The 27355-nt window shown below is 45.2% G+C and overlaps 1 protein-coding gene across 3 annotated transcripts in view; it reads right to left on the bottom strand.

Moving 5' to 3' along the window:
• Positions 1-27355, bottom strand: part of LOC309547783 (lethal(3)malignant brain tumor-like protein 3) — a 109472-nt gene that overhangs the window by 31338 nt on the left and 50779 nt on the right. For all 3 annotated transcript variants that reach the window (XM_082247771.1, XM_082247772.1, XM_082247773.1), the window contains 6 exons: positions 16955-17040; positions 8026-8136; positions 7817-7931; positions 7581-7680; positions 7333-7497; positions 7152-7253 (listed from right to left, as the gene is read on the bottom strand). In XM_082247771.1, coding sequence (XP_082103897.1) covers positions 7152-7253; positions 7333-7497; positions 7581-7680; positions 7817-7931; positions 8026-8136; positions 16955-17040 — 679 coding nt within the window. The remainder of the gene's footprint in view (positions 1-7151; positions 7254-7332; positions 7498-7580; positions 7681-7816; positions 7932-8025; positions 8137-16954; positions 17041-27355) is intronic.

Genomic DNA, 27355 nt, shown 5'->3' with positions numbered 1-27355 from the left:
CTCTTCAGGCGAGCCAGGGGGAGAATTATCAACCCCCTCAACTTCAGCCTCTACCTCAGACCCCACTAGATCAAGAGAGGAGCGGGACCCCGATAGGGGAGTCCCCGCCAGAACAGCCCCATCACCTTCACCCTCAGAATCAGAGGACAGAGCAACTCTGGGCCGTTTAGTAGATTGAGCAGCCACCAGCATTTGCACCTGTGCAGCAAGGCCAGCCACAATAGTGGCTAAATCCCCCCCTGGGGGGGAAACAGCGGTCCCCTGGCTTTCCACCAATACTGTGGGAAACTTGCCCTCCTGAGAATCCATTGCCCCTGTATGCCAGACAACCAAGGGTTAACTGCCCCCTTACAGCAAGCGCGGCAAGCGCAGCCCACCGCACCACACTCAGGCACAATGAGACCCCCACAGGGAATATACAGACTGAATACAGGCAATGGAACACAGGAATAGAAGGATAAAACCTGAGGAGACTCCGCTGCTGCTGCTGCCTCGATCGGTGCTTCCAGGAGAGAGGAAGTGATGCTGCCAGGGCGCTCTATGTAAGCCTATGGAGGCTACAAGAAAATGGCCGCCGTGCATGTAAACCATGCGGCCGGAGCGGGCGCCGGTAAAATGGCGTCGTTTGGCGCCGAAATCGCCGCTCCACAGTGCATAAAATCACACACAATATTATCTCATTATATGGATACATGTTAGATCGCCGCAGCGATCGCTGTATATGCCCCAACATGCCATTAAAAACATGCCCCACAGCACACAGCTCCTCACACTGCCCAGCCTGACATACTCAGTGTCATACAGCTCCCCCCCCCCCCCTTGCAGCCCACAGCATGCAGCCGAGAGATAGGGAGACAAGCAGTGTGATTAAAGGCAGGTTACACAGTCCCAGACTGAGACCCCCCCCCAGACAGACAGGTCCCCACATAGATACACTTACCTCACATGGCGTGGGGAACCCGCACAGGCGAACAAGCCGCTGCACATGAGGCAGGGAGAGTCGCAATTCAAGACGCACACAATGGCGGTTCAGAAACCGCACAGCGTCCGGTGAGGTAGCCACCTCACCAATCATCCCTGCACCGAACAGGGATGGGTCGTTCACTGTGCCAGGAGCGTTACCTGGCTGAACGCTCGATGGCAGACTGGGAAGCCACTGACCCACGACCTGCGACCAGGGGGATCAGCCCGAGACCCAGTCCGCATGATCCTCTTCGTCCGAAGAACTAACTAATGCTGACAAAAATAACAGCTAAGTAAAGGTAGAGAGAAAACTCAAACAAAATATCAAAAAGAATAAAAAAAGTCTGGGACAAAAAGTCCCAGCACAGAGAGAGCCAGCCACTCCTGACAAGCTAGACATTAAAACTGAGATATGGTTGCAGGAAGTAGGAGGGTATTGACTGAGGGGACCACCCCTTGAGGGTGGGATATGTTAAAGCTTTATTGTTAACATATTCTGTTGCCTAGCTACTCCTTCGGAGCAAAGTCTAATACCCCATATGTGACGAATATGAAGAGGCGGCGACTGTCGGAGGACGTAAGAGAAAGTAAAAATCGCACAGGTGATCAAATACCACCAAAAGAAAGCTCTGTTTGTGGGAAAAAAGGACGTCAATTTCATTTGGGTACAGCTTCGCACGACTGCGCAATTGTCCGTTATAGTCACGCAGTGCCGAATCGCAAAATAGGGCCTGGTCAGGAAGGGGGTAAAATCTTCCGGGGCTTAAGTGGTTAATATTTCTGGCTATGCTCTCTTTCGGTAAGACAGGGTAAACGGATGGGTGGCGGTGTCTGTCTCTATGTGAGAAGTGATCTCAAATTGAGTGTAAAAGAGGAACTAGTTGATGGAGAATGTGATGAGTCTGAAGCAGTATGGGCAGATTGTAAGCTCCTTGAGGGCAGGGACTGATGCGAATGTGCAATGTATATGTAAAGCGCTGCATAAATTGACAGCGCTATATAAGTACCTGAAATAAATAAATAAATGTACATGAGTGTGCGTAATACAAAGATTATCATTGGAGTTTGTCATAGACCTCCCAGTATTGAGGAGGTGGAGACTCCTCCAAGGTGCTGCAAGGGCTGGGACAGTAATAATAATGGGGGATTTTAACTACCCAGACATTTACTGGAGTAATGGCACTGCTGGAACAGTTAAAGGGCAAAAATGTATAAACCTATTGCAAGACAATTTTATGGTACAGTTTTTTGAGGCCCCCACTAGAAATTATGTTCTGTTGGACCTGGTAATCTCAAACCATGCAAAGCTTATTACTAATGTTCATATAAAAGAACATCTGGGAATTTTGGCATTGATGAACACAGAACAGAAATGGGAATTCTTCAAAAAGACTGTATGCGAACTCACTGCAAAGTATATTCCCATAAGCAATAAGTTTAAAAGGCTAAAAGTAAAACCTATGTGGCTCATGGCCAAAGTTAAAAAAGCTATAAATAATAGGAAAAGCGCTTTTAAAAAATATAAAAATGAAGGAACACTAACATTGTTTAATTGTTACAAAGAATATGGGGAAAAGGAGGGCTGTATTAGCCCCCTTTTCTTTACGGGGTGGTGGCAGGGGCAATTTAATCCAAGGTGACCCTTTATTAACCTTTATTCAAAGTTTAAACTATCCTTGAGGTAAGGGTCATATGACCTTTCTCCTCTGGGTTCATTAAGTCATCTTTCCCGCTCAATTTACTCTTGTATCTAGGTAGTTTTTTGAACAGCTTCAGTCTTCCCGCCCAAATTAAGCCTGTTTCTGGGAGATTTTGGTGTGAGCCCCGCTTTCCCGCTCAAATCTCCCGCCTTGAGAGCTTAGCCAGTCCCATCCAGTTCCCTTTCAGGGCTATTCAAGAAGGACCCCCAGCGGCTCTGATTCAGCCACCTCAAGAAAACGGAGCTGTGGTGTTCCCCTCCCTCCCCTTTTCTTTGGGTGTCGCGGCCAGTTATTTTTTTGGTTAAGTGTCGCCTTTGTGTAATGCTTAGGTGGACGGAAGTAGTTTTTCTTTTGAGTTGAAGTATTTGGTTGGATACATTTATTTGAATTTCATGTTGTGCAATTTCAACCTGAGCCGTAGTGGCTAGGTTGTCTTCAAGTGTTTTGTGTAATATGTTGAAATAAAGTATTTATTTAACTATTTATACCAATAATAAAATGGCCGTGGCCTATTTATTCCAATTCAATGTCGTGTTTGCATTTGTTAATTATAGGTAAGCGAATTCAGGTAAAGTTATTATAACACACATCCTGCCTGCTATCCCATATAACAGAATATGTAAAAAGGAAATCAAGGAGGCAAAAATTAAATATAAACAACAGATAGTAGGACAAACCCGAAAAAAAATCTTCAAATATTTTATTGGAAAAAGGTTAGGTCTGAGCATATAGGCCCTTTAAAAAAATAATCTGGAGTGGGTGACTGGGGACAAAGAGAAGGCAAATGTTTTAAATACTTTCTTCAGCTCTGTGTATCCAAAGGAGCATGAGGGCGCTCATGACCATAATGAGGATGGTATTGACACAGCCCCAAATGATCCACAATGGCTCAAAAGTGATATGGTTCAGAAATATTTAGACAGAATAAGGGTGGATAAAGCGCCTGGACCAGATGGCATCCACCGAGACATCCTAAAAGAATTGAGCTCTGTCATTTCAAAGCCTTTGTTTCTAATTTTTAGGGACTCATTAAGGACTGGAATTGTACCACTGGATTGACATAGGGCCAATGTGGTGCCTATATTTAAAAAGAGATCAAAGTCCTTGCCAAGTAACTATAGAGTTCTTGCTGGAAAAAACATATTTTAAGCAACAAACAGCATGGATTCATGAAAGACAGAAGTTGTCAAACAAACCGGATTTCTTTTGAGGAGGTAAGTAAAACCTTGGATGGTTTTGGATGGAGAGGGGTGGCTGTGGATGTAATATACTTGGATTTTGCAAAAGCGTTTGACACAGTTCCCCACAGGCGGCTAATGTGTAAGGTGAATTCTACAGGCTTGGAAAGATCAGTTTGTAAATGGATAGAAAATTGGCTAAAAGATAGAATTTAGAGAGGGGCGGTTAATGATGCTTACCGTAAATGGTCTAAGGTGATCAGTGGTGTACCCCAAGGTTCAGTGTTGGGACCCTTACCTTTCAATATCTTTATAAATGATATAGGGTCTGGGATTAAAAGTGCCATTTCAGTCTTTGCAGATGACACCAAGCTTTGCAGTGGAATAACTTCTTTACAAGATGTCTCCAACTTACAAGCCAAACTCAATGCACTGTTTCATTGGGCAACTATGTGGCAAATGAGGTTTAATGTTGATAAATGTAAAGTTATGCACTTGGGGGCTAAGAATACGCATGAATCATACATACGTGGGAGTACAACTAGGGGAATCCATAGTAGAGAAGGATCTGGGTGTTCTGGTAGATAATAAGCTTAATAATAGCATGCAATGCCAAGCTGCGGTTTCCAAAGCAAGCAAAGTCCTTTCTTGTATTAACAGAGGCATGGACTTCCAGAGAGAGAGATCTAATTTTGTCCCTGTACAAATCATTAGTAAGACCTCATCTGGAATATGCAGTTCAGTTTTGGGCACCAGTTCTCAAAAAGGATATCGGGGAATTGCATAAAAGTGCAGAGAAGGGCAACCAAACTGATAAGAGGCATGGAGTTGCTCAGCTATGAGGAAAGATTAGAGGAAATGAATGTATTCTCTCTTGAGAAGAGATTAAGGGGGATATGATCAACATATATAAATACATAAGGGGTCCATATAGTGAACTTGGTGTTGAGTTATTCAATTTAAGGTCATCACAGAGGACAAGGGGGCACTCTTTACGTCTAGAGGAAAAGAGATTTTGTCTCCAAAAACAGAAAGGTTTCTTCACAGTAAGAGCTGCGAAAGTGTGGAATAGACTCCCTCCAAAGGTGGTTCTAGCCAACTCACTAGATTGCTTTAAAAAAAGCCTGGATTCTTTCCTAGGTGTAAATAATATAACTGGGTACTAATATTTATAGGTATAGTTGATCCAGGGAATATCTGATTGCCTCTCAGCAAATTGGATCATGCTTTTCTGGGGTTTTTCGCCTTCCTCCGGATCAACTGTGGGTTTTCTTTACTGTTTTTTGTTTATTGGTTGAGCCAGATGGACTTGTGCCCTTTTTCAACCTGACTAACTATGTAACTATATATATATACACGTGGTTTGGTTTTGTTTGCCTTTTGGCCCTTTTTTCTCTCATTTCAATTCCCACTGATTTTAGATTATAAGTTTTCCACGTGAGAGGTACCCACACAAAAGTTTTTGGACAGTGTCAGTGGTTTTCAATTTCTTAGCTGACCTCATAGACATTACAATTTTGCAAAAAAATGTTTCATTAGCATATGCTTGCTAATTTTAATATGCATGCGCCAACTCAGACATGTTGGCAGGATTCTCTGTACTGTTTTCACTGATGGGTGGACACAGAGTTGCATGGGGCTGCTAGGCAACAATCATCAGTCGCTGCCAAATTTTTGATTTACCTCCTCACGTGCATGGCATTTCCAGGTTTTGAGGTCCCTGTTACACTGTTCCCTAGTATAGATGGTATATTTTTCTTTTTATATACCATATTTAATTTTCTGAAGCATAGAATTGTAGTGTTTTGAGGTTGGATTATGTCACTATGGCATCACTTGGGGTGAGTTCTGCATGTTCATTTGTGTATATTTACACATATATATCTGTATTTCGAGCTCTCACTATGTCAACTTGAGAAAATGACCATGTGTGGCCCTGAATCTCAGCAACGGGATCAGATGACAAATAAAATAAAAATATTGACAGATGACAAAAAAAATAAAAAATAGTTTTGCCTAGAGTTCTACTTTAAGAGTCCAAGTTTAACCACTTGCCGACCGCCGCACGCCGATCTACGTTGGCGGTCAGCCCCTCACAGGCAAAGTGACGTAGGGCTACGTCACTAGCTTGTGAGGGTCTAGGGAGCGAGCGCGCGCCGCCGGAGGCGCGCTCCCGCGTGGTCACGGACCCCCCCGCGCGTGTGACCGGCGGACCCGATGTCCGCCGGCCACTCTGCGATCGGCGGGGGAGAGGGAGAAAGTCAGGCAGCTTGTGTAAACAAGCTGCCTGTCATTCTCCCCTCTGTATGAGAGCTGATCATATGGATCTACTATGTAGATCCATTGATCACTCTGCATACAGCTGAAGCCACAGCCAATCACAGTAAGAATCACGCCCCTAGGGACACACACAGGCCCTCCCTCTCAAATAAAGTTAACCCCTTCACTACCAGTGTATTTTTACAGTAACAGTGCATATATATAGCACTGATTACTGTAGAAATGTCACTGGTAACCCCAAAAGTGTCAAAAATGTCAGTCAAGGGTCCGATCTGTCCGCCCCAATGTCGCAGTACCGCAAAAAAAATCGCAGATCGCCGCCATTACGCGTTAAAAAAAAAAAAAACAACAAAAATGACAAAAAAATTTCCCTTAGTCAGTAAACGCAATAACTTTTGCGCAAACCAATCAAAATACGCTTTTTGCAATTTTTTTTACCAAACATAGGTAGCATAAAACAAATTGGCCGAAAATGTTAAAAAATTTTGATTTTTACATTTTTTTGGGGGGGAATTTCATATAAAAAAAAGGGAAAAATATTGCTATTTTTGCAAAATTGACGCTATTTTTTTGTTTATAGCGCGTGATCAAAAAATCGCACAGGTGATCAAATACCGCCAAAAGAAAGCTCTGTTTGTGGGAAAAAAAGGACGCCAAATTCGTTTAGGTACAGCGTCGCACGACCGCGCAATTGTCCGTTAAAGTCATGCAGTGCCGAATCGCAAAATAGCCCCTGGTCATTTAGCAGCCAAATCCTCCGGGGCTTAAGTGGTTAAGGACTTGACTGCTCTGTAATGTGAGCTAAGTGATATAAGGATCAAAAAGATGCACATAATAATATTTTCCTGGATAACAATGGCAACAGTAGACCTACAAAATTTTCCTCAGCACAGTGTTGCATTTATCATTTAAGTGACTTCCTCAAAAAAAAAAAAAAAGGTTACAAAATGCATATTTATGAGCCGTTTTGTTTCTTTCTAGTAATAGAGCTAGTTTATGTCCCCAAATCATGAAAAATCAATGAACTTACTTTTTAATTTGTGGTTTCATTTCTGCTTCATCCTCCAGCCACTCTGCCATTTCCCACATGCTGCCTTTACCAAATTGCTCCTCTGCAGGAGTTGGAGACTTTCTGAAAATAATCAGCGCTTAACTATAAGACAAAACCTACTGAAATAGAGGAGGTTCAGTAAAGAAGAAGCCTATACTACCTGGACTGTGGAGAATCAGGATGAGCGTCAGGCATTGGGTTGGGTGTGCTTGGCCTTCGGGGTTTCAATGTGCTGTATGCTGGCAGTGGCCTCTCCCCAATAAGACGGTCCTGCAAAAAACTCTCTCTGTTCAGGTTCACCTCTGAGTAGGGACATCCGACAGCACTAACCAAAGGTAAAAATAAAAGATTATTATATAAACATACATGCAGGGAAATAAATAGTAAGGTAAACAAAAAGCTACTTGCGTATAATGTGTGCCATATCGTGGTCCCCGCACATGTCCAATCCCTTTACAACCAGGGATAGGACAGCCCTGTCCAGGAATTGCAGCTGTGTCTCCAACACCTGGAAAAAAAAAATTAATATCTAGAAATAAGAGTTAATCTCTTTATCACTTTACAATATATCTAGTCATTTATTTTAAAATAGAATAGGAAAAGAGCAATATAACATGGTATTCTGATCAACCATTTTGTCTTACCTGGCGGCAACTGGAGAGGGTGGCTAGTTTTTGCACACCAACCAACTGGATGAATATCTGGGCTGTCTGCATCTACCCAATAGTCATAGAGTGAGCTCCACCCATCGAAATGTAGCTGAAACAAATTATGTATTTCAGGTTATCCTCTGAAAGGCATTTCCACCATTTAATACATTTAACTCATTTGTCATAGTTTTAAAGGCAGTTACCTTAATACGGTTTTCCTCTCTCTGAATAATAGTGCAGACCCGAATTAACAAAGGATTTCTTTTATCTACAGCTTCAAGTTTCATTTGTGGTTGGAAGCCATGTGCAGGTCGCTGAAATCAACATAACAGAGAAATATGTAAATTTTCTGATAAAAAGCTACATATCAAGGAGGCAAAGTTCTCAGCTATTTGTATCAGTACCTGTATGGGTAATTCTTGTATGTTCATTGATGCTTCCTGTCAGTGTGTAACTGCCTGTCTGTATGAGGTACAAGCAGACAGATTACACTGACAGTCTACAGGAGCTCTGCACTGCATCCGCAATCTGCTGACCGAGGGTGCAATGCTTTCCAGGCTCCAAGGAAAAAATAAATAAATGCACTTTTTTTTTTTAACCTACAAAATGCATTTATGGTTTTGTTCTTTCTTCTTAAAAAGGTGAACTTATCCTTTAAGAAAGGAATTGTGCAAGTGGCATAGATTGAAAACAACTGCTCGTTGCTTAGCTGACGACAGAACTCGTCAGCTAAGCTAATTTAGCCTAATTTCACACTGAGGGCGGGTTTGAAATCATGAGAGTTCAGCTGAAACCGGCATTTTCAGTCCGGCATTAGGGGCGATTTGACAGACATCTGTGTGGGTTCCTACCAAAAGTAGTGCAGAGAATAATTTTGGGAATCGGTGCGGCGCCGCAAAGTGGGCATCACACCAATTCGGGCGGTGCCGGCAATCGACTCAGATTTGACATGTCAAATCGGCCCAATGTGAATGTGAACTTAACCCAAGAGGAGACAGTTTAAAGCGAAAAAAATTCTCCAAGAATCCCATAATTTCATTACACGGTGTTCAGGTAACTCTTGCAACTTTCTGGGTCAAAGTGCATGCATCTACAATCAGAAAATTATTGCACCAAATCAACCTGAATAAGGAGGTGTGATAAGGAAATGCCTTTCACATCTTAAAAGAACACTGAACATATACACAAGGCCTTCTGGAACAACGTACTGAAGACTGATCAATCAAAGATAGAGTTGTTTGGCCACATTTAGTAGTAGACATTTGATGCAAACCAAAGACAGTATTTCAGGGGAAGAAACTCATAACTGTGTAGCATGGTCATGGAAATGTTATGGTTTGGGGTTGCTTTGCTGCTTTAGGGACAGGCCGGCTCACAGTCATCAAGTCAACTATACATTGAGCATCATACCAAAGTGTTTTTGAGGAGACTGTGAGGCAATCTGTCCAAAAGTATAACTTGAAATATACGTACCTGTACCATCCTAAGTGGTTATACTGGAGTCACGGCTGCAGCCGCAGTTATGACTCCGGTATCTTTTTTTTAGAGCTGGCACTGCTCTTTATTCACTTCCGGACCACCTACTATATATAAACGTCATTAGTTTGACATTAAATACCGCGGGTATGGCAGAAGCTAGCTGCCATAACTCTGTATTTTTTTTATTTTTTTTTTTTTATTTTTTTTACAGTGGGCGATTCTCGTTAACATAAAAGTGATCCCGGTGGTGGATTTGCCTCGGGATCATTTTTATAGGCGGCGGCGGCGGGACAGGATCCCCTACCCCCCTCCCGCCACTTCTCGGTCATCTTCGGGCTTTCCAGCCTGTTCGGGTAGCCCAGAGCTGATCCTCTACGGGAGCCAAGTGAGGGCGAGATAGCCCCCACTCAGATCTATGGCCTTGGAGGAACAGAACGACATCCGACATCACTTCCGCATTCTGGCCTTAAAGGGATGGATTTTTTTTTTTTTTATCTCTTAAAAAGGGAAAATTACTGTTTTTTGCTTTTAAGTGTAAATGCGATCTTTAGAGCAAGAACAATAATTCTAGCACTAGACCTCCTCTAACTCAAAACAGGTAACCTGTACAAATTTTTAAAGCGTCTATTATGGAGATATTTTTAAGTACCCCAGTTTGTCGCAATTCCATGAGTGTGCGCAATTTTAAAGCATGATGTATTAGGTATCTATTTACCTGGCGTAACATCTTTCACATTTTACAAAAAAACTGGGCTTCAAAAAAAGAAGTGTATTTTTTCCCCAAAAAATTGCATTTGTAAAACCACTGCGCAAATACAGTGTGACATAAAATATTGCAACAATCTCCATTTTATTCTCTAGGGTCTCATTGAAAAAAAAAAAAAAATAACTGGATTTTTGTCTTAACGTAAAATCCATATTCAGTTTTGTAACAAGCAGTGTCAGGAGGAAAAAACCCAACTCCACAGAAAAACTGGATTTTTGACTTACCGTAAAATCCTTTTCTCTTAAGTTCATTGACAGACGCAGTTCTCTCTGATTCATATCAGTAGGGTAATACTGCCCCCTACAGGAGTAGGACACTAGGCAGAAAAAAGTTCTAGCTATGCCTATGGGCAGTCCTGGAGGGTACACCCTCTCTCTTCCAGCATAGGATGCCAGTTTTGTATCAAAGCAGTGTCAGAAAAGTAACACGAACCAACTCAAAATAGAGGGGTGGGGTACTGCGTCCGTCAATGAACTTAAGAGAAAAAGATTTTACGGTAAGTCAAAAATCCAGGTTTTCTCTATCATTCATTGACGGGGGCAGTTCTCTCTGATTCATATCAGTAGGGATGTCCCAAAGCAGTGCCATAAAATGAGAGGTGGGAACAGCAGAAAAGAACAAGTCCCCAAGCCAGACCAGGCATCATAGGACTCATCAGCACAAAAGATGAGGCCCACCTGAAAACAAACAGCAAACATCCTGAAGGAAGGCCAAAAGCCCTGCAAACAGCAGTCAGCAAAAAACCTTGCGTCCGAAAAGAGGCATCTGCAGATGCCAGCACATCCACCTTATAAAATGTGGTACAAATGTGAACAGACTACCAGGTAGTCAACTTGCAACCTGGAGCACAGATGCCTACAAGGCGAAAAGCCCAGGAAGCACTAGGTGCCCGAGTAGAACGTGCAAAAACAGGGAAAGGTAGGACCTTACCCTTAATTGAACAAACCTGCACCACCATCTGTCCGATCCATCTGGGAATAGAAGCAGCAGACACAGGCAGTCCCGTTTACGGCCATCCGTAAGTACAGAGAGCGAGCCTGACTCACGAAAAGACTCAGTAGTCGCCAAGTACACCTTGAGTGCCCGCACTCTAAACAGAGTAAGCAATGCACATTCCTTAGGATGTGAGGGCTCAGGACCCGGTGAAGACACCTGCATGCAGGGTGACAGCAACCAAGAAGGCCACCTTCTGTAATAAGGTAGGCAGGGGATACCCTCGAATACTCGCAAACAGAGGGTCTAAAAGAGCCGATTGCACCAAATCAAGGTTCCCAGTGGGCGACGGAGGTCACACCGGAAGCACCAAGTGTCGCACCCCCTGGAAGAAGTCACGCACCAGGGCACAGGTGGCCAACGGCCTTCGCACCGAAGTAATAGCCACCAAGACAGTCACCTTCTGAGACAACATAAGCAGGGGATCTCCCAAATATTTTCAAAGGGAGGCTTCTGGAGAACGGACAACACCAAATTAAGGTCCCAGGGCGGCAATGGAGACCGCACTGGAGCAACCAAGCGTCCCATTCCCTGGAGAAAAGTACGCACCAAGGAGTGTGTGGCCAACGAACATTGAAAGAAAACCACTAAGGCCAAGACCTGGCACTTGATGGAACCCTGCTCAACCCCCCATTGTGCCCCCTTAAGAGCATGTGGCAACAGCCAGCTCATGAACTCACCCAGGGAGGGGGAAGAGGAGGGGGGCCCAAAGTGACCAAAATTTTAGGGGTGCTGGGGGGGGGGGGAGAGGAAGGATGGGAACCCGGGTGTCTGACCATCCCAAGCAGGGGACCACGCCCACACCAAAATCCTCCAGGGGTAGTGGGGGGATAGCTACTTACCACACCAGGAACAGGGTGGACACCGCTCTGGACAGGACACTGCTCCATCGTAATGTGGGTGCGGTCAGCCAGGAGGAAATGCTGCGACTCAGGCCGAAGCCAGTTCGCATGCGCCCTTGCAAGACGTTTAACTCGCAGGCAAGCCCCTGTCCAGTGGGGCTATGTCGCGGCCGACCTAGCACGGAGCTGCGGTCTGCACGTGCTCACTGGCTGGCCTGGGGGGGATCCTAACGATCTATATTATCCAGTTCGCCACCCAGTCCAGCACTTGATTGTAGCTCTCACAGGAACAAAATAATAAAGAGAGGAAAAATTCCATGTAAAAAGAAAAAATTGCCAGGACCAGAGATCCCAGCAAGGAACTAGGTCCTTACTCCTGACTGGCAGAAAATAACTGAATACCTATAGCAGGAAGTGAGAGTATACCCTCAGGGACTGCCCTATAGGTGTGTTCAAGCTTTTTCTCTGCCTAATGTCCTACTCCTGTATGTATTACCCTACGGTCAAGAAGATGAAGAGCTGAGTCCATCAATGAACTAAAGAGAAATATATGTTTGGGGGTTCGAAGTAAATTTTCTATCAAAAAATATGGATTGTAACTTGTAAACAACAAATGTCAGAAATAGCCCTGGTACTTAACCACTTCACCCGGGTTCACGTGACATGACGTCGGTGACTTGAAATGGTGATATCTGAATGATGCCTGCAGCTACAGGCATCATTCAGATAGCATTATTTTTAGCGATTTCCTGCACAGTAAAAACAATCAATGGCTGTTTCGCTGCTTGATTGTTTTTAAAGGCGACAGGAGGGGACATCCTCCCCCTCCCTTTGCCCTTCTGTGCTTCTCTGGTCTCATGCTTGTGATCGGCGAGCCAGAGAATGAACCTGCCAGCGCAGGAATTTTACTATAGAGCTGACCGAGGACCAGATGGTCCCCGGTCATCTCTATGACTCTCGGAGGTCGGAAGCGAGAGCCCTAGCAGATGTACACTCACGCTTTTTTTTTTGGTAGAAAGCCTGAGATCCTTTTTTTTTTTTTTTTTAATTTCAGGCTTTCCAACCTAGAGGAGAGATGTGGGGTCTTCTAGATGGATTTTACTGCAAGTCAAAAATCCCATTTTCTCTTTCGTTCATTGACGGACACCTGATTCTTCTTAACCATTGGGACGTCCCAAAGCAGTGTTAAACATAGGGGTGGGAAAACGGCAGAAAAAAATTCCCAAGGCTAACCATAGCCAACCAGGTAACATGGAGCTCAACCAAAACAACTGGAGCTCACCTGAAAAAAAACAATACACCCTCAAAGAGGACCAGGTCCTCTAAACAGCAGCCTGCAAAAACTTGTGGCAAAAAGAAGCATCCGCAGATGCCAACACATCCACTTCACTAAACTTTGTAAAAGTATGTACAGATGATGCCTGATAATGGAAGGCCCAGGAGGCACTAAGCGCCCGAGTAGAGTGTGCCTTACCAGGGAAAGGAGGAACCTGACCCTAATTGAATAGGCCTGAATCATTGTCAGTCTGATCCATCCGGAAATGGTCGCAGCAGAAACTGTCAACCCTTTTCGAGGTCCAACCGTGAGTACAAATAGTGAGTCGGACTTCCTAGAAGACTCCGTAGCTGCCAGGTACACCCTGATTGCCCGAACCACATCCAGGGAATGCAGAACAATTTTCTTAGGATGTTTAGGCCTGGGACATTGGGAAAGCAACACAATGTCTTCATTCAAATGGAAATCAGAGATGACCTTTGGAAGGAACAACGGACAGGGATGAAAAACCACCTTAGTTCTGTAAGCCAACAGGTAAGGTGAACGACAAGACAATGCTGCCAGCTCTGACACCCTGCACGCAGAAGTAATAGCCACCAAAAAGGCCACCTTCTGGGACAACGTAAGCAGGGTAACCACCCGATATTTTCAAAGGGAGATTCCTGGATAACTGACAACACCAATTTGAGGACCCACGGCAGTAATGGAGACCACACTGGAGGAACCAAGTGTCAAGCTCCCTGGATAAAAAGGTACGCACCAAGGAAAGTGTGGCCAAAGGACGTTGAAACAAAACTGCCAAGGCCAAAACCTGGCCCTTGATGGTACTTTAGACCAGGCGCTGCTCAACTCCCCTTTGGGGGAAAGCCAAGATTCGAGCCATGAAAAGCAGCGAGGGAGAACCCCAAAAGACTCACACCACAGCGTGTACTGTACGTCTTCCACATATGATGGTAGATCTTCATAGGAGATAGATTTTCTAACCTTTAACAGAGAAGGAGTCACCGATTCAGACAAACCTCTATCCTTCAGCACCTGGCTTTCGACAGCCAAGCCATTAAAACCAGCGACTGAAAAGCAGGATGGAAAATTGGTCATTGAGACAGATCTTCCCTGAGAGGGAGTCTTCAAGGAGCATCGGCGACCAGCCGCACCAGATCAGCGTACCAAGAGCGGCGAGGCCAGTCTGGAGCCACCAGAAAGACCAGAATCCCTTGCTGCCTCGATCCTGCACAGGAGTCTTGGCAGATTGAGAGGGGTAAAGGCATAACTCAGACAATATTGACGCCAAGGAGCCACTAATGCGTCTTTCCCCTCCAGGTCCCGGCATAAAAATTTAGCCCACTCGTCAGAGTTTGAGACCAGGGCAATAGTAAATACCAACCTAAGCCGAACCAGCCATAGTGAAACATATGGCGGGCTAGAGCCTCTGCTCTCCTATCAACCGGATCTTTAAAGGCCATGGACTCCTCAAACGGAATTAAGGTAGCTTTATTTAACCTGGAAACCGGTGAATCCACTATAGGTGGGACTGTCCACTTTTTAAGCAGGGAATCCTTTTAAGGATATCCGTATAGTAAAACGCTTAGGGACCACAAGAGTGCGTTTTGGACAACCCCACTATTATGTGACAATGTTGTCAAAGTAAGCGGGAAAGAGGAACACCCCAGCCACAGTGGAGGACTTGTGGTGCCAAAAGGGACCGGCGCCTCCGACGCAACATCGCCGCCATGTTTAAAATGTCATGCTCTGACACAATCAGTGCATCCACCAGTGCCTTTTCATGCACAGCTAGAGGAGCAGAGGTAACATCATCACTATCTGAGCACTCAGGGTGCGTGGACGCAGACCCAGTAGTGTGACTCACGTCCGCAGCGGCCGAAACAGATTAAGGATCTGATGGACAGATGAGGCAGGGAAGGGCGGTGGACGCATAATACTAAGGTCACCCGGAAAAACGTAATCAGGGGAGGGCCGTCGGCTGCGATCTTGCAAGGGGGATGCCTACCCTACTGGACACCGCAAAAAAAGGGGGGGAGGGGGTCGCCCTCCGAGCCACTCCATAAAGGCCCACACAATAGAAATAGCCCCCTTAAAAGGGGGCTGCCCGCCGTGATGGGGACGTGCAGGCAGGGTATCCTAATGGTCCCGCAGTGCTAAAAGGGGTAGGTGCCCTCCACGATAATGGCGGCATGGTTGCAATCTAAAATTAAACCGACCCCACAACGCCACCCCTTCCAAGGGAGGTGCCAAGCTGGCCACATGGCCTAGTAGGCCGCAAGCCACAGCCTCAATTTGTGTGGATGTCCAGCCACCTGGGCACGAGCCTCAGCGGAGCTGACCACCCAGGGGCAACGGAGGGGAGGCCCAAACGGAGGGTAGTGGCTTCAGCCACCCTCAAAGGGGCCGCCCCACATAGCTCCCGACCAGTAGGCCGCAAAGCTGCGTCCTAAATTTGGGGCCGGTACGGCTGCGTGAGGTGCGGACCCGCGGATGCCAAACCATCTGCTCCCCGAACCCAACAACTGCAGCAGGGAGACCAGAGGACATCCCTGCCCTAGACACCAACCCCCCCCCCATTGAGCACCAGGAAAAACCCAGTCAGCAGCCACTCCAACAAGACCCCCTTAAGAGCATGTGACAAAATCCAGCTCATAACATCACCCAGGGAGGGGGGCCCTGAAGACCCAGAGTGACCACCAAATTTTTAGAGAGCTGGGGGACTCGGGGGTCCCACCGACCCAGGGAGTGGCCCAGGTAAAAAATTGCCAGGACCAGAAATCCCAGCATAGAACTAGGTCCTTACTTCAGACTAGGCAGAAAGTGCCTATACCTGAGAGTTGGTGTATACCCCTGGGACTGCCCATAGGCTTAGTCAAGCTTTTACCTGCCTATTCCTGTATTTCTATTCCTGTAGGGGGTAGTATAACCAATGGTTAAGAAGAATAGGGAGCTGTGTCCATCAATGTATGAAAGAGAAAGGTAAATTTAATAAAAAAAAAAAAAAATACAATTAAAAAAAATAATTAAGAAAATATATTTTGAGGTGCCCCCATCCCCCCATGCAAATTCGCATGTAAGTCCAGCACACATATGTAAACGGTGATCAAACTACACATGTGAGGTATCGTCGCGAATGTCAGAGTGAGAGCAATAATTCTAGCACCAGACCTCTTGTGTATCTCCAAAATAGTAATCTGTGAAAAAAAGCTGTTTTTTTTTAAATTGTTTTAAAATACTGCAGTGTTTTCCTTTAAAAAAAGCAGATAATAAAATACTGTCACAGCTGGAGGTAAAATATGTTTATATATGAACAATGGTTGGAAACCACTCATTAGTTGAGACTAGGGCTGTCAGAGAGAGAGCAGTCCAACAGTTGTCAGGTGGGGATTGAATATAAACATTTTCTCAATACGGGCACCAATGCCAGGGGACATTATTCTACAGAATGTAGATGCTTGTCAGTTAAAGGATATCTGAAACGAAGAACAAAAATGTACTATATTGCAGCTCATCAGTCCTTAAATGTGGTAAGTACATTATTTAAAATGTTTTCAATTACAAAGAGGAAGTCATGTGTTAAAGTACAGCTACAATCATGGCTACCTTCATGGATACAGTGGGTGCAAGATTACCAGGTAAGTATAAAGGAAAAGAAAAATAATAATATAGCCACCTAATTTGAAGGACCACTTAGCTGCAATATTTGAAATTTTTGTTTTGGAGTTTGGACATGCATTGGTGAAGCAACGTAGGAATGGAGAGTGCATACTTACCACTTTAAAGGCTCTTGATGGGGCTGCTTGAGCACCTGACTTCTCCAAATAAGCCTCCCAGGAGAAACTTTTTGGGTCTTTATATTCTAATACAGAAAAAGAGAGAACACCTAAAAATTAACTCCAGACATATACCTAAATTTGACTTGGTATCTGTTTCCTATAAACCCCTGTACAATTAAAATGCATTGGGAGTAAGAGGGACCAGAGGCCAGTCAGGCACTGCTGCATACACATGAGCTGATAAAGAACATTCTGACAGGAGGAGAGAGCAGAATGATCTGAAAGATAAGCAGATAAATATGCTACTAGAGAGTCTGCTTGCCCACCTGGCACTATCTATCAGGATTATGTAAACATCAGGGTTTGACTAGACAGAATAACAAATTATTTGGTAGATAAAATATTTCTCCATATATGTATTTAAATCACAGAGCTCCATGCACACTAGCAGCTGTAAAAAACGCCGGAACAAAAACGCGCACATTTAGCACGTTTTGTGCTGCCGTTTAACAGGGTCTTGCAGGTTGTTAATAAGCGGGCACTCGCTGCGTCCTTGACAGCTGATGACTCATCAGCTGTCAGTGGGATTCCACACTGGCAGCTGAATGTAAACAAAAGAATGCTGGTATTAAAAAAAAAAAAAAAAAAAAAAAGGTATGGAAGTTCCCTCAAATCCATACCAGGCCCTTTGGGTCTAGAACGGATATAAAGAGGAACCCCACCGCAAATTAAAAAAAACAAAAACAAAAGTTTAGTAGCAGAGGGGGTTTGTAATCAGTTTCAGCTGCTTTGGTGTTAATGAAATTAAACAGGTGCACTAGATAGGCAACAATAAGACGACCTCCAATTTAGGAATCATTTTACAGGTAGAGGTCACTGACATTTTTTTTCCCTAATCATCTTTTCTGACTGTTGTTAACTAGTTTTGCATTTGGCTAGGGAGAGTGCCACTACTGGTAGCACTAGGCAATACCTGGACCCTATAGAGGTTGCACAGGCAGTCCAACTCCTCCAGGATGGCATATCAATACGTGCCATTGCTAGAAGGTTTGCTGCGTCTCCCAGAACAGTCTCAAGAGCATGAAGGAGATTCCAGGAGACAGGCAGTTACTCTAGGAGAGCTGGACAGGGCCGTAGAAGGTCCTTAACCAATCAGCACCGGTATCTGTAACTTTGAGCAAAGAGGAACAGGATGAGCACTGCCAGTGCCCTACAAAATGACCTCCAGCGGGCCACTGGTGTGATTGTCTCTGACCAAACAATCAGAAACAGACCTCATGAGGGTAGCCTGAGGTGTGGACATCCTCTAGTGAGCCCTGTGCTCATTGCCTGGCAACGTGGAGCTCAGTTGGCATTTGTCATTGAACACCAGAATTGGCAGGTCCACTACTGGCACCCTGTGCTTTTCACAGATGAGAGCAGGTTCACCCTGTGCATGTGTGACAGATGTGAAAGGGTCTAGAGAAGCCGTGGAGAACATTATGCTGTCTGTAAAATTGTTCAGCATGGCCAGTTTTGTGGTGGGTCAGTGACGGTCTAGGGAGGCATATCCATGGAGGGATGCACAGACCTCTACAGGCTAGACAATGGCACCCTGACTGCAATTAGGCATCAGGATGAAATCCTTGGACCCATTGTCAGGCCCTACACTTTTGAAGTGGGTCCTGGATACCTCCTGGGGCACGACAATGCCCAGCCTCATGTGGTAATAGTATGCAGCCAGTTCCTGGAGGATGAAGGAATTGATACCATTGAATGGCCCCCAAGCTCGCCTGACCTAAATCCAATAGAACACCTCTGGGACATTATGTTTCGGTCCTTCCAACACTGTCAGGTTGCAACTCAGTCTGTTCAGGAGCTAAGTGATGCCCTAGTCCAGATCTGAGAGGAAATACCCCAGGACACTATCCGTCAACTCATTAGAAGCATGCCCCAATGTTGTCAGGCGTGCATACAAGCAGATGGAGGCCAGAAACTACTACCATTCTGAGTTGCTACAATGAAATTTCATAATTTTTTCACTTTTGAATTCAGCCCTCTGTAGGTAGATCATTTTCATTTACATCAAACGATGTGGCATCCTTTATTTCTGAACACATTATCCAGTCCATATCAATTTTTTTGAGCAGTGTGTGTGTATATATATATATATATATATATATATTTATTACACACACATTATATATGTATATATATATGTATATATATATATATATATATATATATATATATATATATATATATATATATATATATATATATATATATATATATATATATATATTAAAAAGGCACAGCGTAAAAATAAAAAGTAAAATAAGAAAAAAAAATAAAATCAAAAAGCGCCCCATCCTTCTAAGCTCTCGCACATAAGCGAACACATACACAAGTCGCACTCGCATATGTAAACAATGTTCAAACCATACACGTGAGGTGTCACCCTGATCGTTAGAGCGAGAGCAATAATTCAAGTGCAGGACCTTCTCTGTAACTCTAAACAGGTAACCTGTAAAATGTTGGAGATTTTAAAGCACCATAGTGCGCAATTTTTAAACATGACATGTTAGGTATCTATTTACGCGGCATAACATCTTTCAAATTATACAAAAAATTGGCCATATTTACAGTTTCGTTTTTTTTTCATTCATTAAAGTATTTTTTCCAACAAATTGCATTTGAAAGACCACTGCACAAATACAGTGCAACATAAAATATTGCAAAGACCGCCATTTTATTTTCTAGGGCAGGGGTCTTCAAACTATGGCCCTCCGGTTGTTTAGGAACTACAATTCCCATCATGCCTATGTGTTTGGGGGTTCTAAGTAATTTTCTAGCAAAAAATACTGGATTTTTACTTGTCAACAACAAATGTCAGGCCTGGTCTTCAAGTGGTTAACAAGTGCTGTGGTAAAGCCCAATCTGCAGTGCCATGTGTGAACTGTGTGGAGATAAAATAATGCAAACATTTTATTGCAGTGCACAGATGGTTACGATATCTTCTGGACTCAGCCTTTTTCTGACATTTATTGTTTACAAGGAAAAATCAGTACAACACGTTTTTCACGCAGTGGCTTTTCAAACGCAATTTTTGTGGAAAAAATACTTTTTTTTAAATTCTAATGCAAAAAACAATATATACCCAATTTTTTTTGTAAAATATAAAAGATGATATTAGGCTGAGTAAATAAATACCAAACATGTCACGCTTTTAAATTGCGCATGCCTGCACAAGGGTGACAAACAATGTAAATTGTACCAGGGGCGTAACTGCAGGGGTTGCAATTGCAACCGGGCCCCATGCTCCAGGGGGGCCTGGACGGCTCCCCTGTACACCTGGATAATAGGGGTGGCGGGGCAGCATGTAGAGAAATCACTGTCCTCTTTTTTTTTTTTTTTCCTCCTGTAGCTGCAGGAGGAAAATGGAGGAGATTGCCTCCTCTTTATGCTGCCCCCGCCACTCCTAGTCATAGGCAACTGTAATAGTCAGTGACATTGCAAAAAAATAAAATAAAATGATAAAAAAATAATACAATTAAAATACCAAAAAATAAAAAACTACTGACCCCGGTGGGTGAACTTCCTGGATCGCAAAGGTCACACTTGCGACTGGGCCCTGGCATTCCACCACCGTGGGGAGTCCCCAAGATGGCAGGAAGGGGGCCCACTGCAGAACTTGGGAGAGTAAAGGGCCCCAGGATCAGTGGGAAGAGCCCCAGACTTGAAGGGAAGGGCCCCGGCCAGGGGTCCAGGGGACCTTTCATGGTTTCTTGCAGCGGGGCCCTGAAGGTTCTAGTTACGCTTCTGAATTGTACTATCCATAAATGACGCTTTATAAGCCTTTACAGGTTACCACTTTAGATGTACAGAGGAGGTCAAGTGCTAGAATTACTGCCCATGATCCAACGCTCACAACGATTCCTCACGTGTGGGACAATCGTGGGTTTGCATGTGGCACCAACTCACGCGTTCGCCTCTGCACGCTAGCATAGGGTGTGGGGGCATTTTAAAGTTCTTATTTTTTAGATTATCAATTTCTTTTATTTTTATACTTTTGCTTTAACTTTTTTTTCTTCTTGGTCACTTTCATTGCTGTCACAAGGAATGTAAACATCCTTGTGACAATAGGCATGTCACAGGTACTTTTTATAGAGGGATGTGGGGTCAAATCCCTCCTTTGCACTTGAAAGCATTCAAAGCGACTACTTTCAATTTTCAAAAAATGGTGGCGTTAAGATGTCGGTAAACCGGAAGTGATGTCATGTCCTCATATCCTGGTTACCATAGCGGTTGATCCTGGCTTTCTTTGGGTCTTTACTAGCCAGCGGATTTTCCGGCTAGTAGCTCGGGTCTCCTGCGTAAGGCGACGGGGGGACGGGGGGGGGGGGGTGGGATTACATCCCCTCCCGCTGCTGGTAATAACATTTAAGTTGAACAACATACAACATTTACTTGAAGTTAAATGACGTTCCAGGTATCTTCTAGCATGGGAAGCAAGTCTTTTGTAGCGTGCATCATTTTCTTTCCACCACTGAAGAGGATCACCACTTCTTCTGTCAATTACTGGTTCCTTCAAATAGAAATGAAGTTCATCATCCAGGCTTATTATTGCAGATTCAGAAGAATCCTCTGCATGAGGCCCCAATAAAACACTAAAAATGTCATGATCAATTCGACCAAGATGAAGAAGATTCTCTTCTGTTCCTTGTCGTCTTTTTGGACATTTTTCTGTTTTTGCAGCATGATGCTCTTTAAGATTATAAAAATGCTGTTCTGGACTTGTCTTTTTGGCAGGAACCCCCTGCCCCTCCTGTTGAATATCTCCTGTCAGCATTGTTTAGCCTTGGCCAATACATCATCAGAAGAGAAAGCATGGTTCTTGTATCGAGGATTCAAAAGACTTGCCAGCACAACATTTTTAATCTCTCCATGCTTCTCAAAACATAGATCAATCAAAGCTCTTTGGCTTGACAGACCATCATTTGAAAGATGGAGGGTGTTGTGTGCCATGACACTGAGGTCTGACATATCAGCAAGCCTCATTCCTTTCCGCATGTTTGCCCTGCTGTCTCGAAGGAGCACAAGCACCACTCGGTCTTTGGTGATTTCCCATTCTTCAAGTATGCCTAGAAACATTTCTCTACTGTACTCCCTAGTGTGGGATCCTTGCATCACTTTTGTATTCAAGACCAATTGCCTTTTTGTCCATCCCCTGTCAAAGAAGTGGCATGTAAGATTCATTAGTGACTCTGTTTGTCCTCCTCCTGACCAGCAGTCAGTCGTGAATGAGAGTGAGTTGCGAGCATTCTCTGGTTGCAGCATAGTCTTTACTTTCTCAACAACCTTTTGGTGAATCTTTCTCAGCATTTCGGTTCGATAATATTTCTCACTCTTCAGTGTGTACCTTGGCTCAAGTATGGATATCAACCTTTTAAATCCTGAGTCAGACACCATTGTAAATGGCTGGTTATCAGTGACCATCATCTTTGTTATTACTCCCTCCAGCAGTTGGGATCTTCCATCTAAATCTAGACTGTGACACATGTTTTTTTTCTGAAACATATCAGTTATTGTTGCCTGGGATAGTGGAGGAGGTATTTCAAAATCACATTGATATTCATTTTGTTTTTTCTGTCCTGCATGATATAATTCAATATGATGAACTCTTAGATGGGCCCAAATATTTTATGTATTTTTGTTTTTCGCAGTTACTGATCCCATGCTTATATTGTTTGTGCATGTATTGCACACTGCTGCTTTTCCTGGAGATGGTTGAGACGAGAAATAGTCCCAGACCACACTTTTACTTTTTTGGTCTTCATCCATCTCCATTGCAATTTGAAAGAGACAATAAGGTTAAAAAAATAGCTGGCTGGCTGCTGGCATCCTGCCCTGCTGTGGGTGGCTTGCTGGCATCCTGTTGTGGGTTGGTGGCTGACGCCTGGCAGTGTGGGTGGCTTGCTGGCACCCTGTAGTGGGTCAGTGGCTGACGCCTAGCAGTGTGGGTGGCTGGCTGGCATCCTGTTGTGGGTTGGTGGCTGACGCCTGGCAGTGTGGGTGGCTTGCTGGCACCATGTTGTGGGTCAGTGGCTGACGCCTGGCAGTGTAGGTGGCTGGCTGGCACCCTGTTGTGGGTCGGTGGCTGACGCCTGGCAGTGTGGGTGGCTTGCTGGCACCCTGTTGTGGGTCGGTGGCTGACGCCCGGCAGTATGGGTGGCTTGCTGACACCCTGTAGTGGGGTGGCTGGCTGCTGTCACCCCATTGTGGGTGGGTGCATGATGCCTGGCAGTGTGGGTGGCTGGCTGCTGTCACCCTGTTGTGGGTCGGTGCCTGATGACTGGCAGTGTGGGTGGCTGGCTGTCACCCTGTTGTGGGGTGGCTGGCTGCTGTCACCCTGTTGTGGGTGGGTGGCTGACGCCTGGCAGTGTGGGTGGCTTGCTGGCACCCTGCTGTGGGTCGGTGGCTGACGCCTGGCAGTGTGGGTGGCTTGCTGACACCCTGTAGTGGGGTGGCTGGCTGCTATCACCCCATTGTGGGTGGGTGCATGATGCCTGGCAGTGTGGGTGGCTGGCTGGCACCCTGTTGTGGGGTGGCTGGCTGCTGTCACCCTGTTGTGGGTCGGTGCCTGATGACTAGCAGTGTGGGTGGGTGGCTGGCTGGCACCCTGATGTGGGGTGGCTGGCTGCTGTCACCCTGTTGTGGGTCGGTGGCTGACGCCTGGCAGTGTGGGTGGCTTGCTGGCACCCTGTTGTGGGTCGGTGGCTGACGCCTGGCAGTGTGGGTGGCTTGGTGACACCCTGTAGTGGGGTGGCTGGCTGCTGTCACCCCGTTGTGGGTGGGTGCATGATGCCTGGCAGTGTGGGTGGCTGGCTGGCACCCTGTTGTGGGGTGGCTGGCTGCTGTCACCCTGTTGTGGGTCGGTGCCTGATGACTGTCAGTGTGGGTGGCTGGCTGGCACCCTGATGTGGGGTGGCTGGCTGCTGTCACCCTGTTGTGGGTCGGTGGCTGACGCCTGGCAGTGTGGGTGGCTTGCTGGCACCCTGTTGTGGGTCGGTGGCTGATGCCTGGCAGTGTGGGTGGCTTGCTGGCACCCTGTTGTGGGTAGCTGGCTTGGTGTCACCATGTTGTGGGTGGCTGGCTTGCTGGAACACTGTGGTGGGTGGCTGGCTTGGCGTCAACCTGTTGTGGGTGGCTGATGTATGTTTGTTTTTTGCAGTTACTGATCCCATGCTTATATTGGTTGTGCATGTGTTGCACACTGCTGCTTTTCCTGGAGATGTTTGAGACGAGAAATAGTCCCAGACCACACTTTTACTTTTTCGGTCTTCATCCATCTCCATTGCAATTTGAAAGAGATACAAGTATAGGGGGGAGTATGGGGAATGCATGGATTGTGCTGCGAGTATATGGAAATTTTGAATTTTTTTTTTTTTTTATTTATTGGGGGGGCATAAGTAGCTGGTCTTGCCTAGGGCGCAGAATAGTCTAGCACCGTCCCTGAGTATCCTGGATTGAGACCTACTCAGGATTAAACCCAAAAGTATTCCAGACGTTGGGTTGAAACCAAGATCAACTACTGAAAGTTTAGCACATAGCTAAACCTCTCCAGGACCTGTAACATCATCTGGACTTTGTTTGTCAGTCTTCGATGTGAGGGATCTCATAGGAGCAAGTTATCCCGATATCCCAGAATGGGAATCCCTCTGGTTCTCAACAACCAAAACCAGAACGAACACCCTGGGAGCTGTGGATAGGCCAAAGTGCCACAAACTGATAGTGGCAATCCTTCACTGCAAAATTAAGAAATTGTTGGTGAGGCTGGAAAATTGGGAAGTGTAGGTAGGCATTCTTGATAACTGATGCCAGAAAGTCCCTGTGATGAAGCAAAGCAATCCTAAATTTATGAATTTTCAGGAACTTGTTGAAACTATTAGATGTCTAGGATAGACCATGTCTCCATTTTACTTGGAAAAAAGAAACAGGTTGGAGTAAAAGCCTTGAGATTCCTCCGCTACTGGCACAGGTGCAATGACCCCTAGGGGCAGTAGTCTCTCTAGGGCCACAAATAAACCGCTCTTTTTTGAGGATCTGAAGGCACTCTTGAGCACACAAAGGGTGAAGGGGAAAAGCAGCAAAAATAGGATTCTTCCTACAGCTTACCTGTAAAATCCTTTTCTTGGAGTACATCACGGGACACAGAGCTGGTAATATTAACTATTTGGGAAGCACTGGTATTATGTGTGCTGGGGATCTTAAAGAAAGCCCTGCTCTTCCTCTTTACGGGTAGCAATGTACTCTTACCCCCCCCCCCCCCCCCCCCGAGATCTCTTGGATATACTTATCCAGATCATCACCAAAAAGGCGTTCTCCCTGAAAGAGGAAGCTAGCCAGAGAAATGTTTTTTTTTTTTTTACATGGTAATTCTGCAGACCAGCTCTTTAACCAAAGGATTCTGCACATATGCCCTGTCAACAGAGCAAACCATGACATTTTCCTTATGGCAAATGTCATGGTACGGACAGATCTTCCACAGACTCTCCTTGAGAAGGAACTGTCTTGGACCCTCGCTTTGTACGGTCTTTCAAAGACGGACACACTCCAATGGCTGCTACTGCTGGTTTTACTGCAGAACCTGCAGCCGCAAAAGGAGGCATTCAATAAAGATTCCCACTTTTTATCCGCTGGATCTTTAAAAACCCGGGCATTATCCACAGGACAGGTTAAATTCTTGTTAACCGAAGAAATGGCTGCATCCACAGTGGGAATTTTCCATCTCTTAGAAAACGTATCCTCCATAGGATATAACAATGAAAACCTTTTAGGAGGAACAAACATCCTATCTGAATGATCCCAGTCATTATACCCTTCTTGTTCCAAGAGTGGATGCATGGGAAATGACCGAGGACTCTGAGGAGGGCGCAGTGAGCCAAGGGAGGAAAAAGTTTTCAGTTGACTCAAAAGGTGAGAGTTTAAACTCAGCCCGGACCATCTCAGCAAGAGCCTGGATAAATAATCCTTGGGAGGCTGATAGAGATTCCTCTGACTCTGACTCCCCGAAAGTGGAACTCTCAGCTTGACCTTCCATAGGGTCACCCTCAGCTACATCTTCCACATCCTCTGCCTAATCCTGAACGGATTCAGGGGGCAGCTCAGGAGAGGGGGATTAACCCGCTTCCTTCCTCCACGTGGTGCTGCAATCATGTCAGCAACCCTACCCTCTAAGCTGGCTAATGCCAATGCCAAATTGTCCTTGGTAACATAGGCTGTGGCAGAAGTACACAGAGTAGCTACTATGCCTGACAACCGTAATGGCTCAGATTGGCTATTTGCCTCTGGCTTATCAGGAGGAGTAGTCACAGTGGAAGCACGATTAGAGCCTTTAAGGGCCTGACAATGGCATCACAGTGCCTTTTCCAACTGTGCTCCCTCCAGCCCTTTTTCGGGCAGACATTGCTTTATAGCAAGACAAACTTGAGGTACTACCTTTAAAGTGTACTCAAGGTCTGTACTAAGCTTATACAGCCTAATGCAAACAACACTGATTACCAAAGATACAGGACCTATAAGTGCCACTAACATACACCCACAGTGACTCACGCAACCCAGCTGATGATGCTCTGTGTCCCCTTTCAGCCTGGCAGAGGCTAGTGTGTTGGAAACAGTTCCTTGCAGAATGTGCCCTTTTATGCATGAGCAGCGTGGTGAGTGGCGTCCATGCACACGCCAAACCACGTTAGAACATGCCCACCACGCTGCAAACGCCTATATTTAAATGTGGAGTTTCCCGCGCGCGAACGAGCGGACGCCATAAACACGTGACACGCAACTACAGCACCTGGTATTCCCAGGCGGTCTCCCATCCAGGTACTAACCAGGCCTGACCCTGCTTAGCTTCTGAGACCAGACAAGATCGGGAGCATTCAGGGCGAGGTGGCAGTAGGCTCCAGCAGAGGTGAATATGTGAATGCTTAAGCGCCAGGGCTAAACACAACAAACAAATGGGGGAGAGAGGAGCTTAGGCTGAATCTTGTTCGTCACAGCTGATACCTTTCAGATAATCGGCACAGGGTAAGAAACACAGTGTAACAATATGCTCTAAACATAATTTGCATAAACCTGCTACCATGTAAATACAAGCCAAAATACACTTGGCAAAATTCTCTGTAATCTTATTAAAGGGAACAGTGCATAAATTATTTCCAATTTTGCAATTTTAACCTTTTAAGATTTTTGTTTGCTGTGTAAATATTTTAAATGGACTCACCAGTCCTGGCGCAGGAAACTGCTATAAGCAAGATTCCAATCTTCACTCCTCACGGTGAGCATGATCTTAAAGACCTTCAAAGACTGGGTCCCCTATATAAGAGGGGCCACGGCTTTGGACCTGTAGAGCAACCTGCA

Source organism: Pelophylax lessonae, assembly GCF_965119305.1.
Source record: "Pelophylax lessonae genome assembly, chromosome: 2".
NCBI lineage: Eukaryota > Metazoa > Chordata > Amphibia > Anura > Ranidae > Pelophylax > Pelophylax lessonae.
Note: the sequence above shows the minus strand (reverse complement) of the source record. Positions and strands in the feature narration are given on the sequence as shown.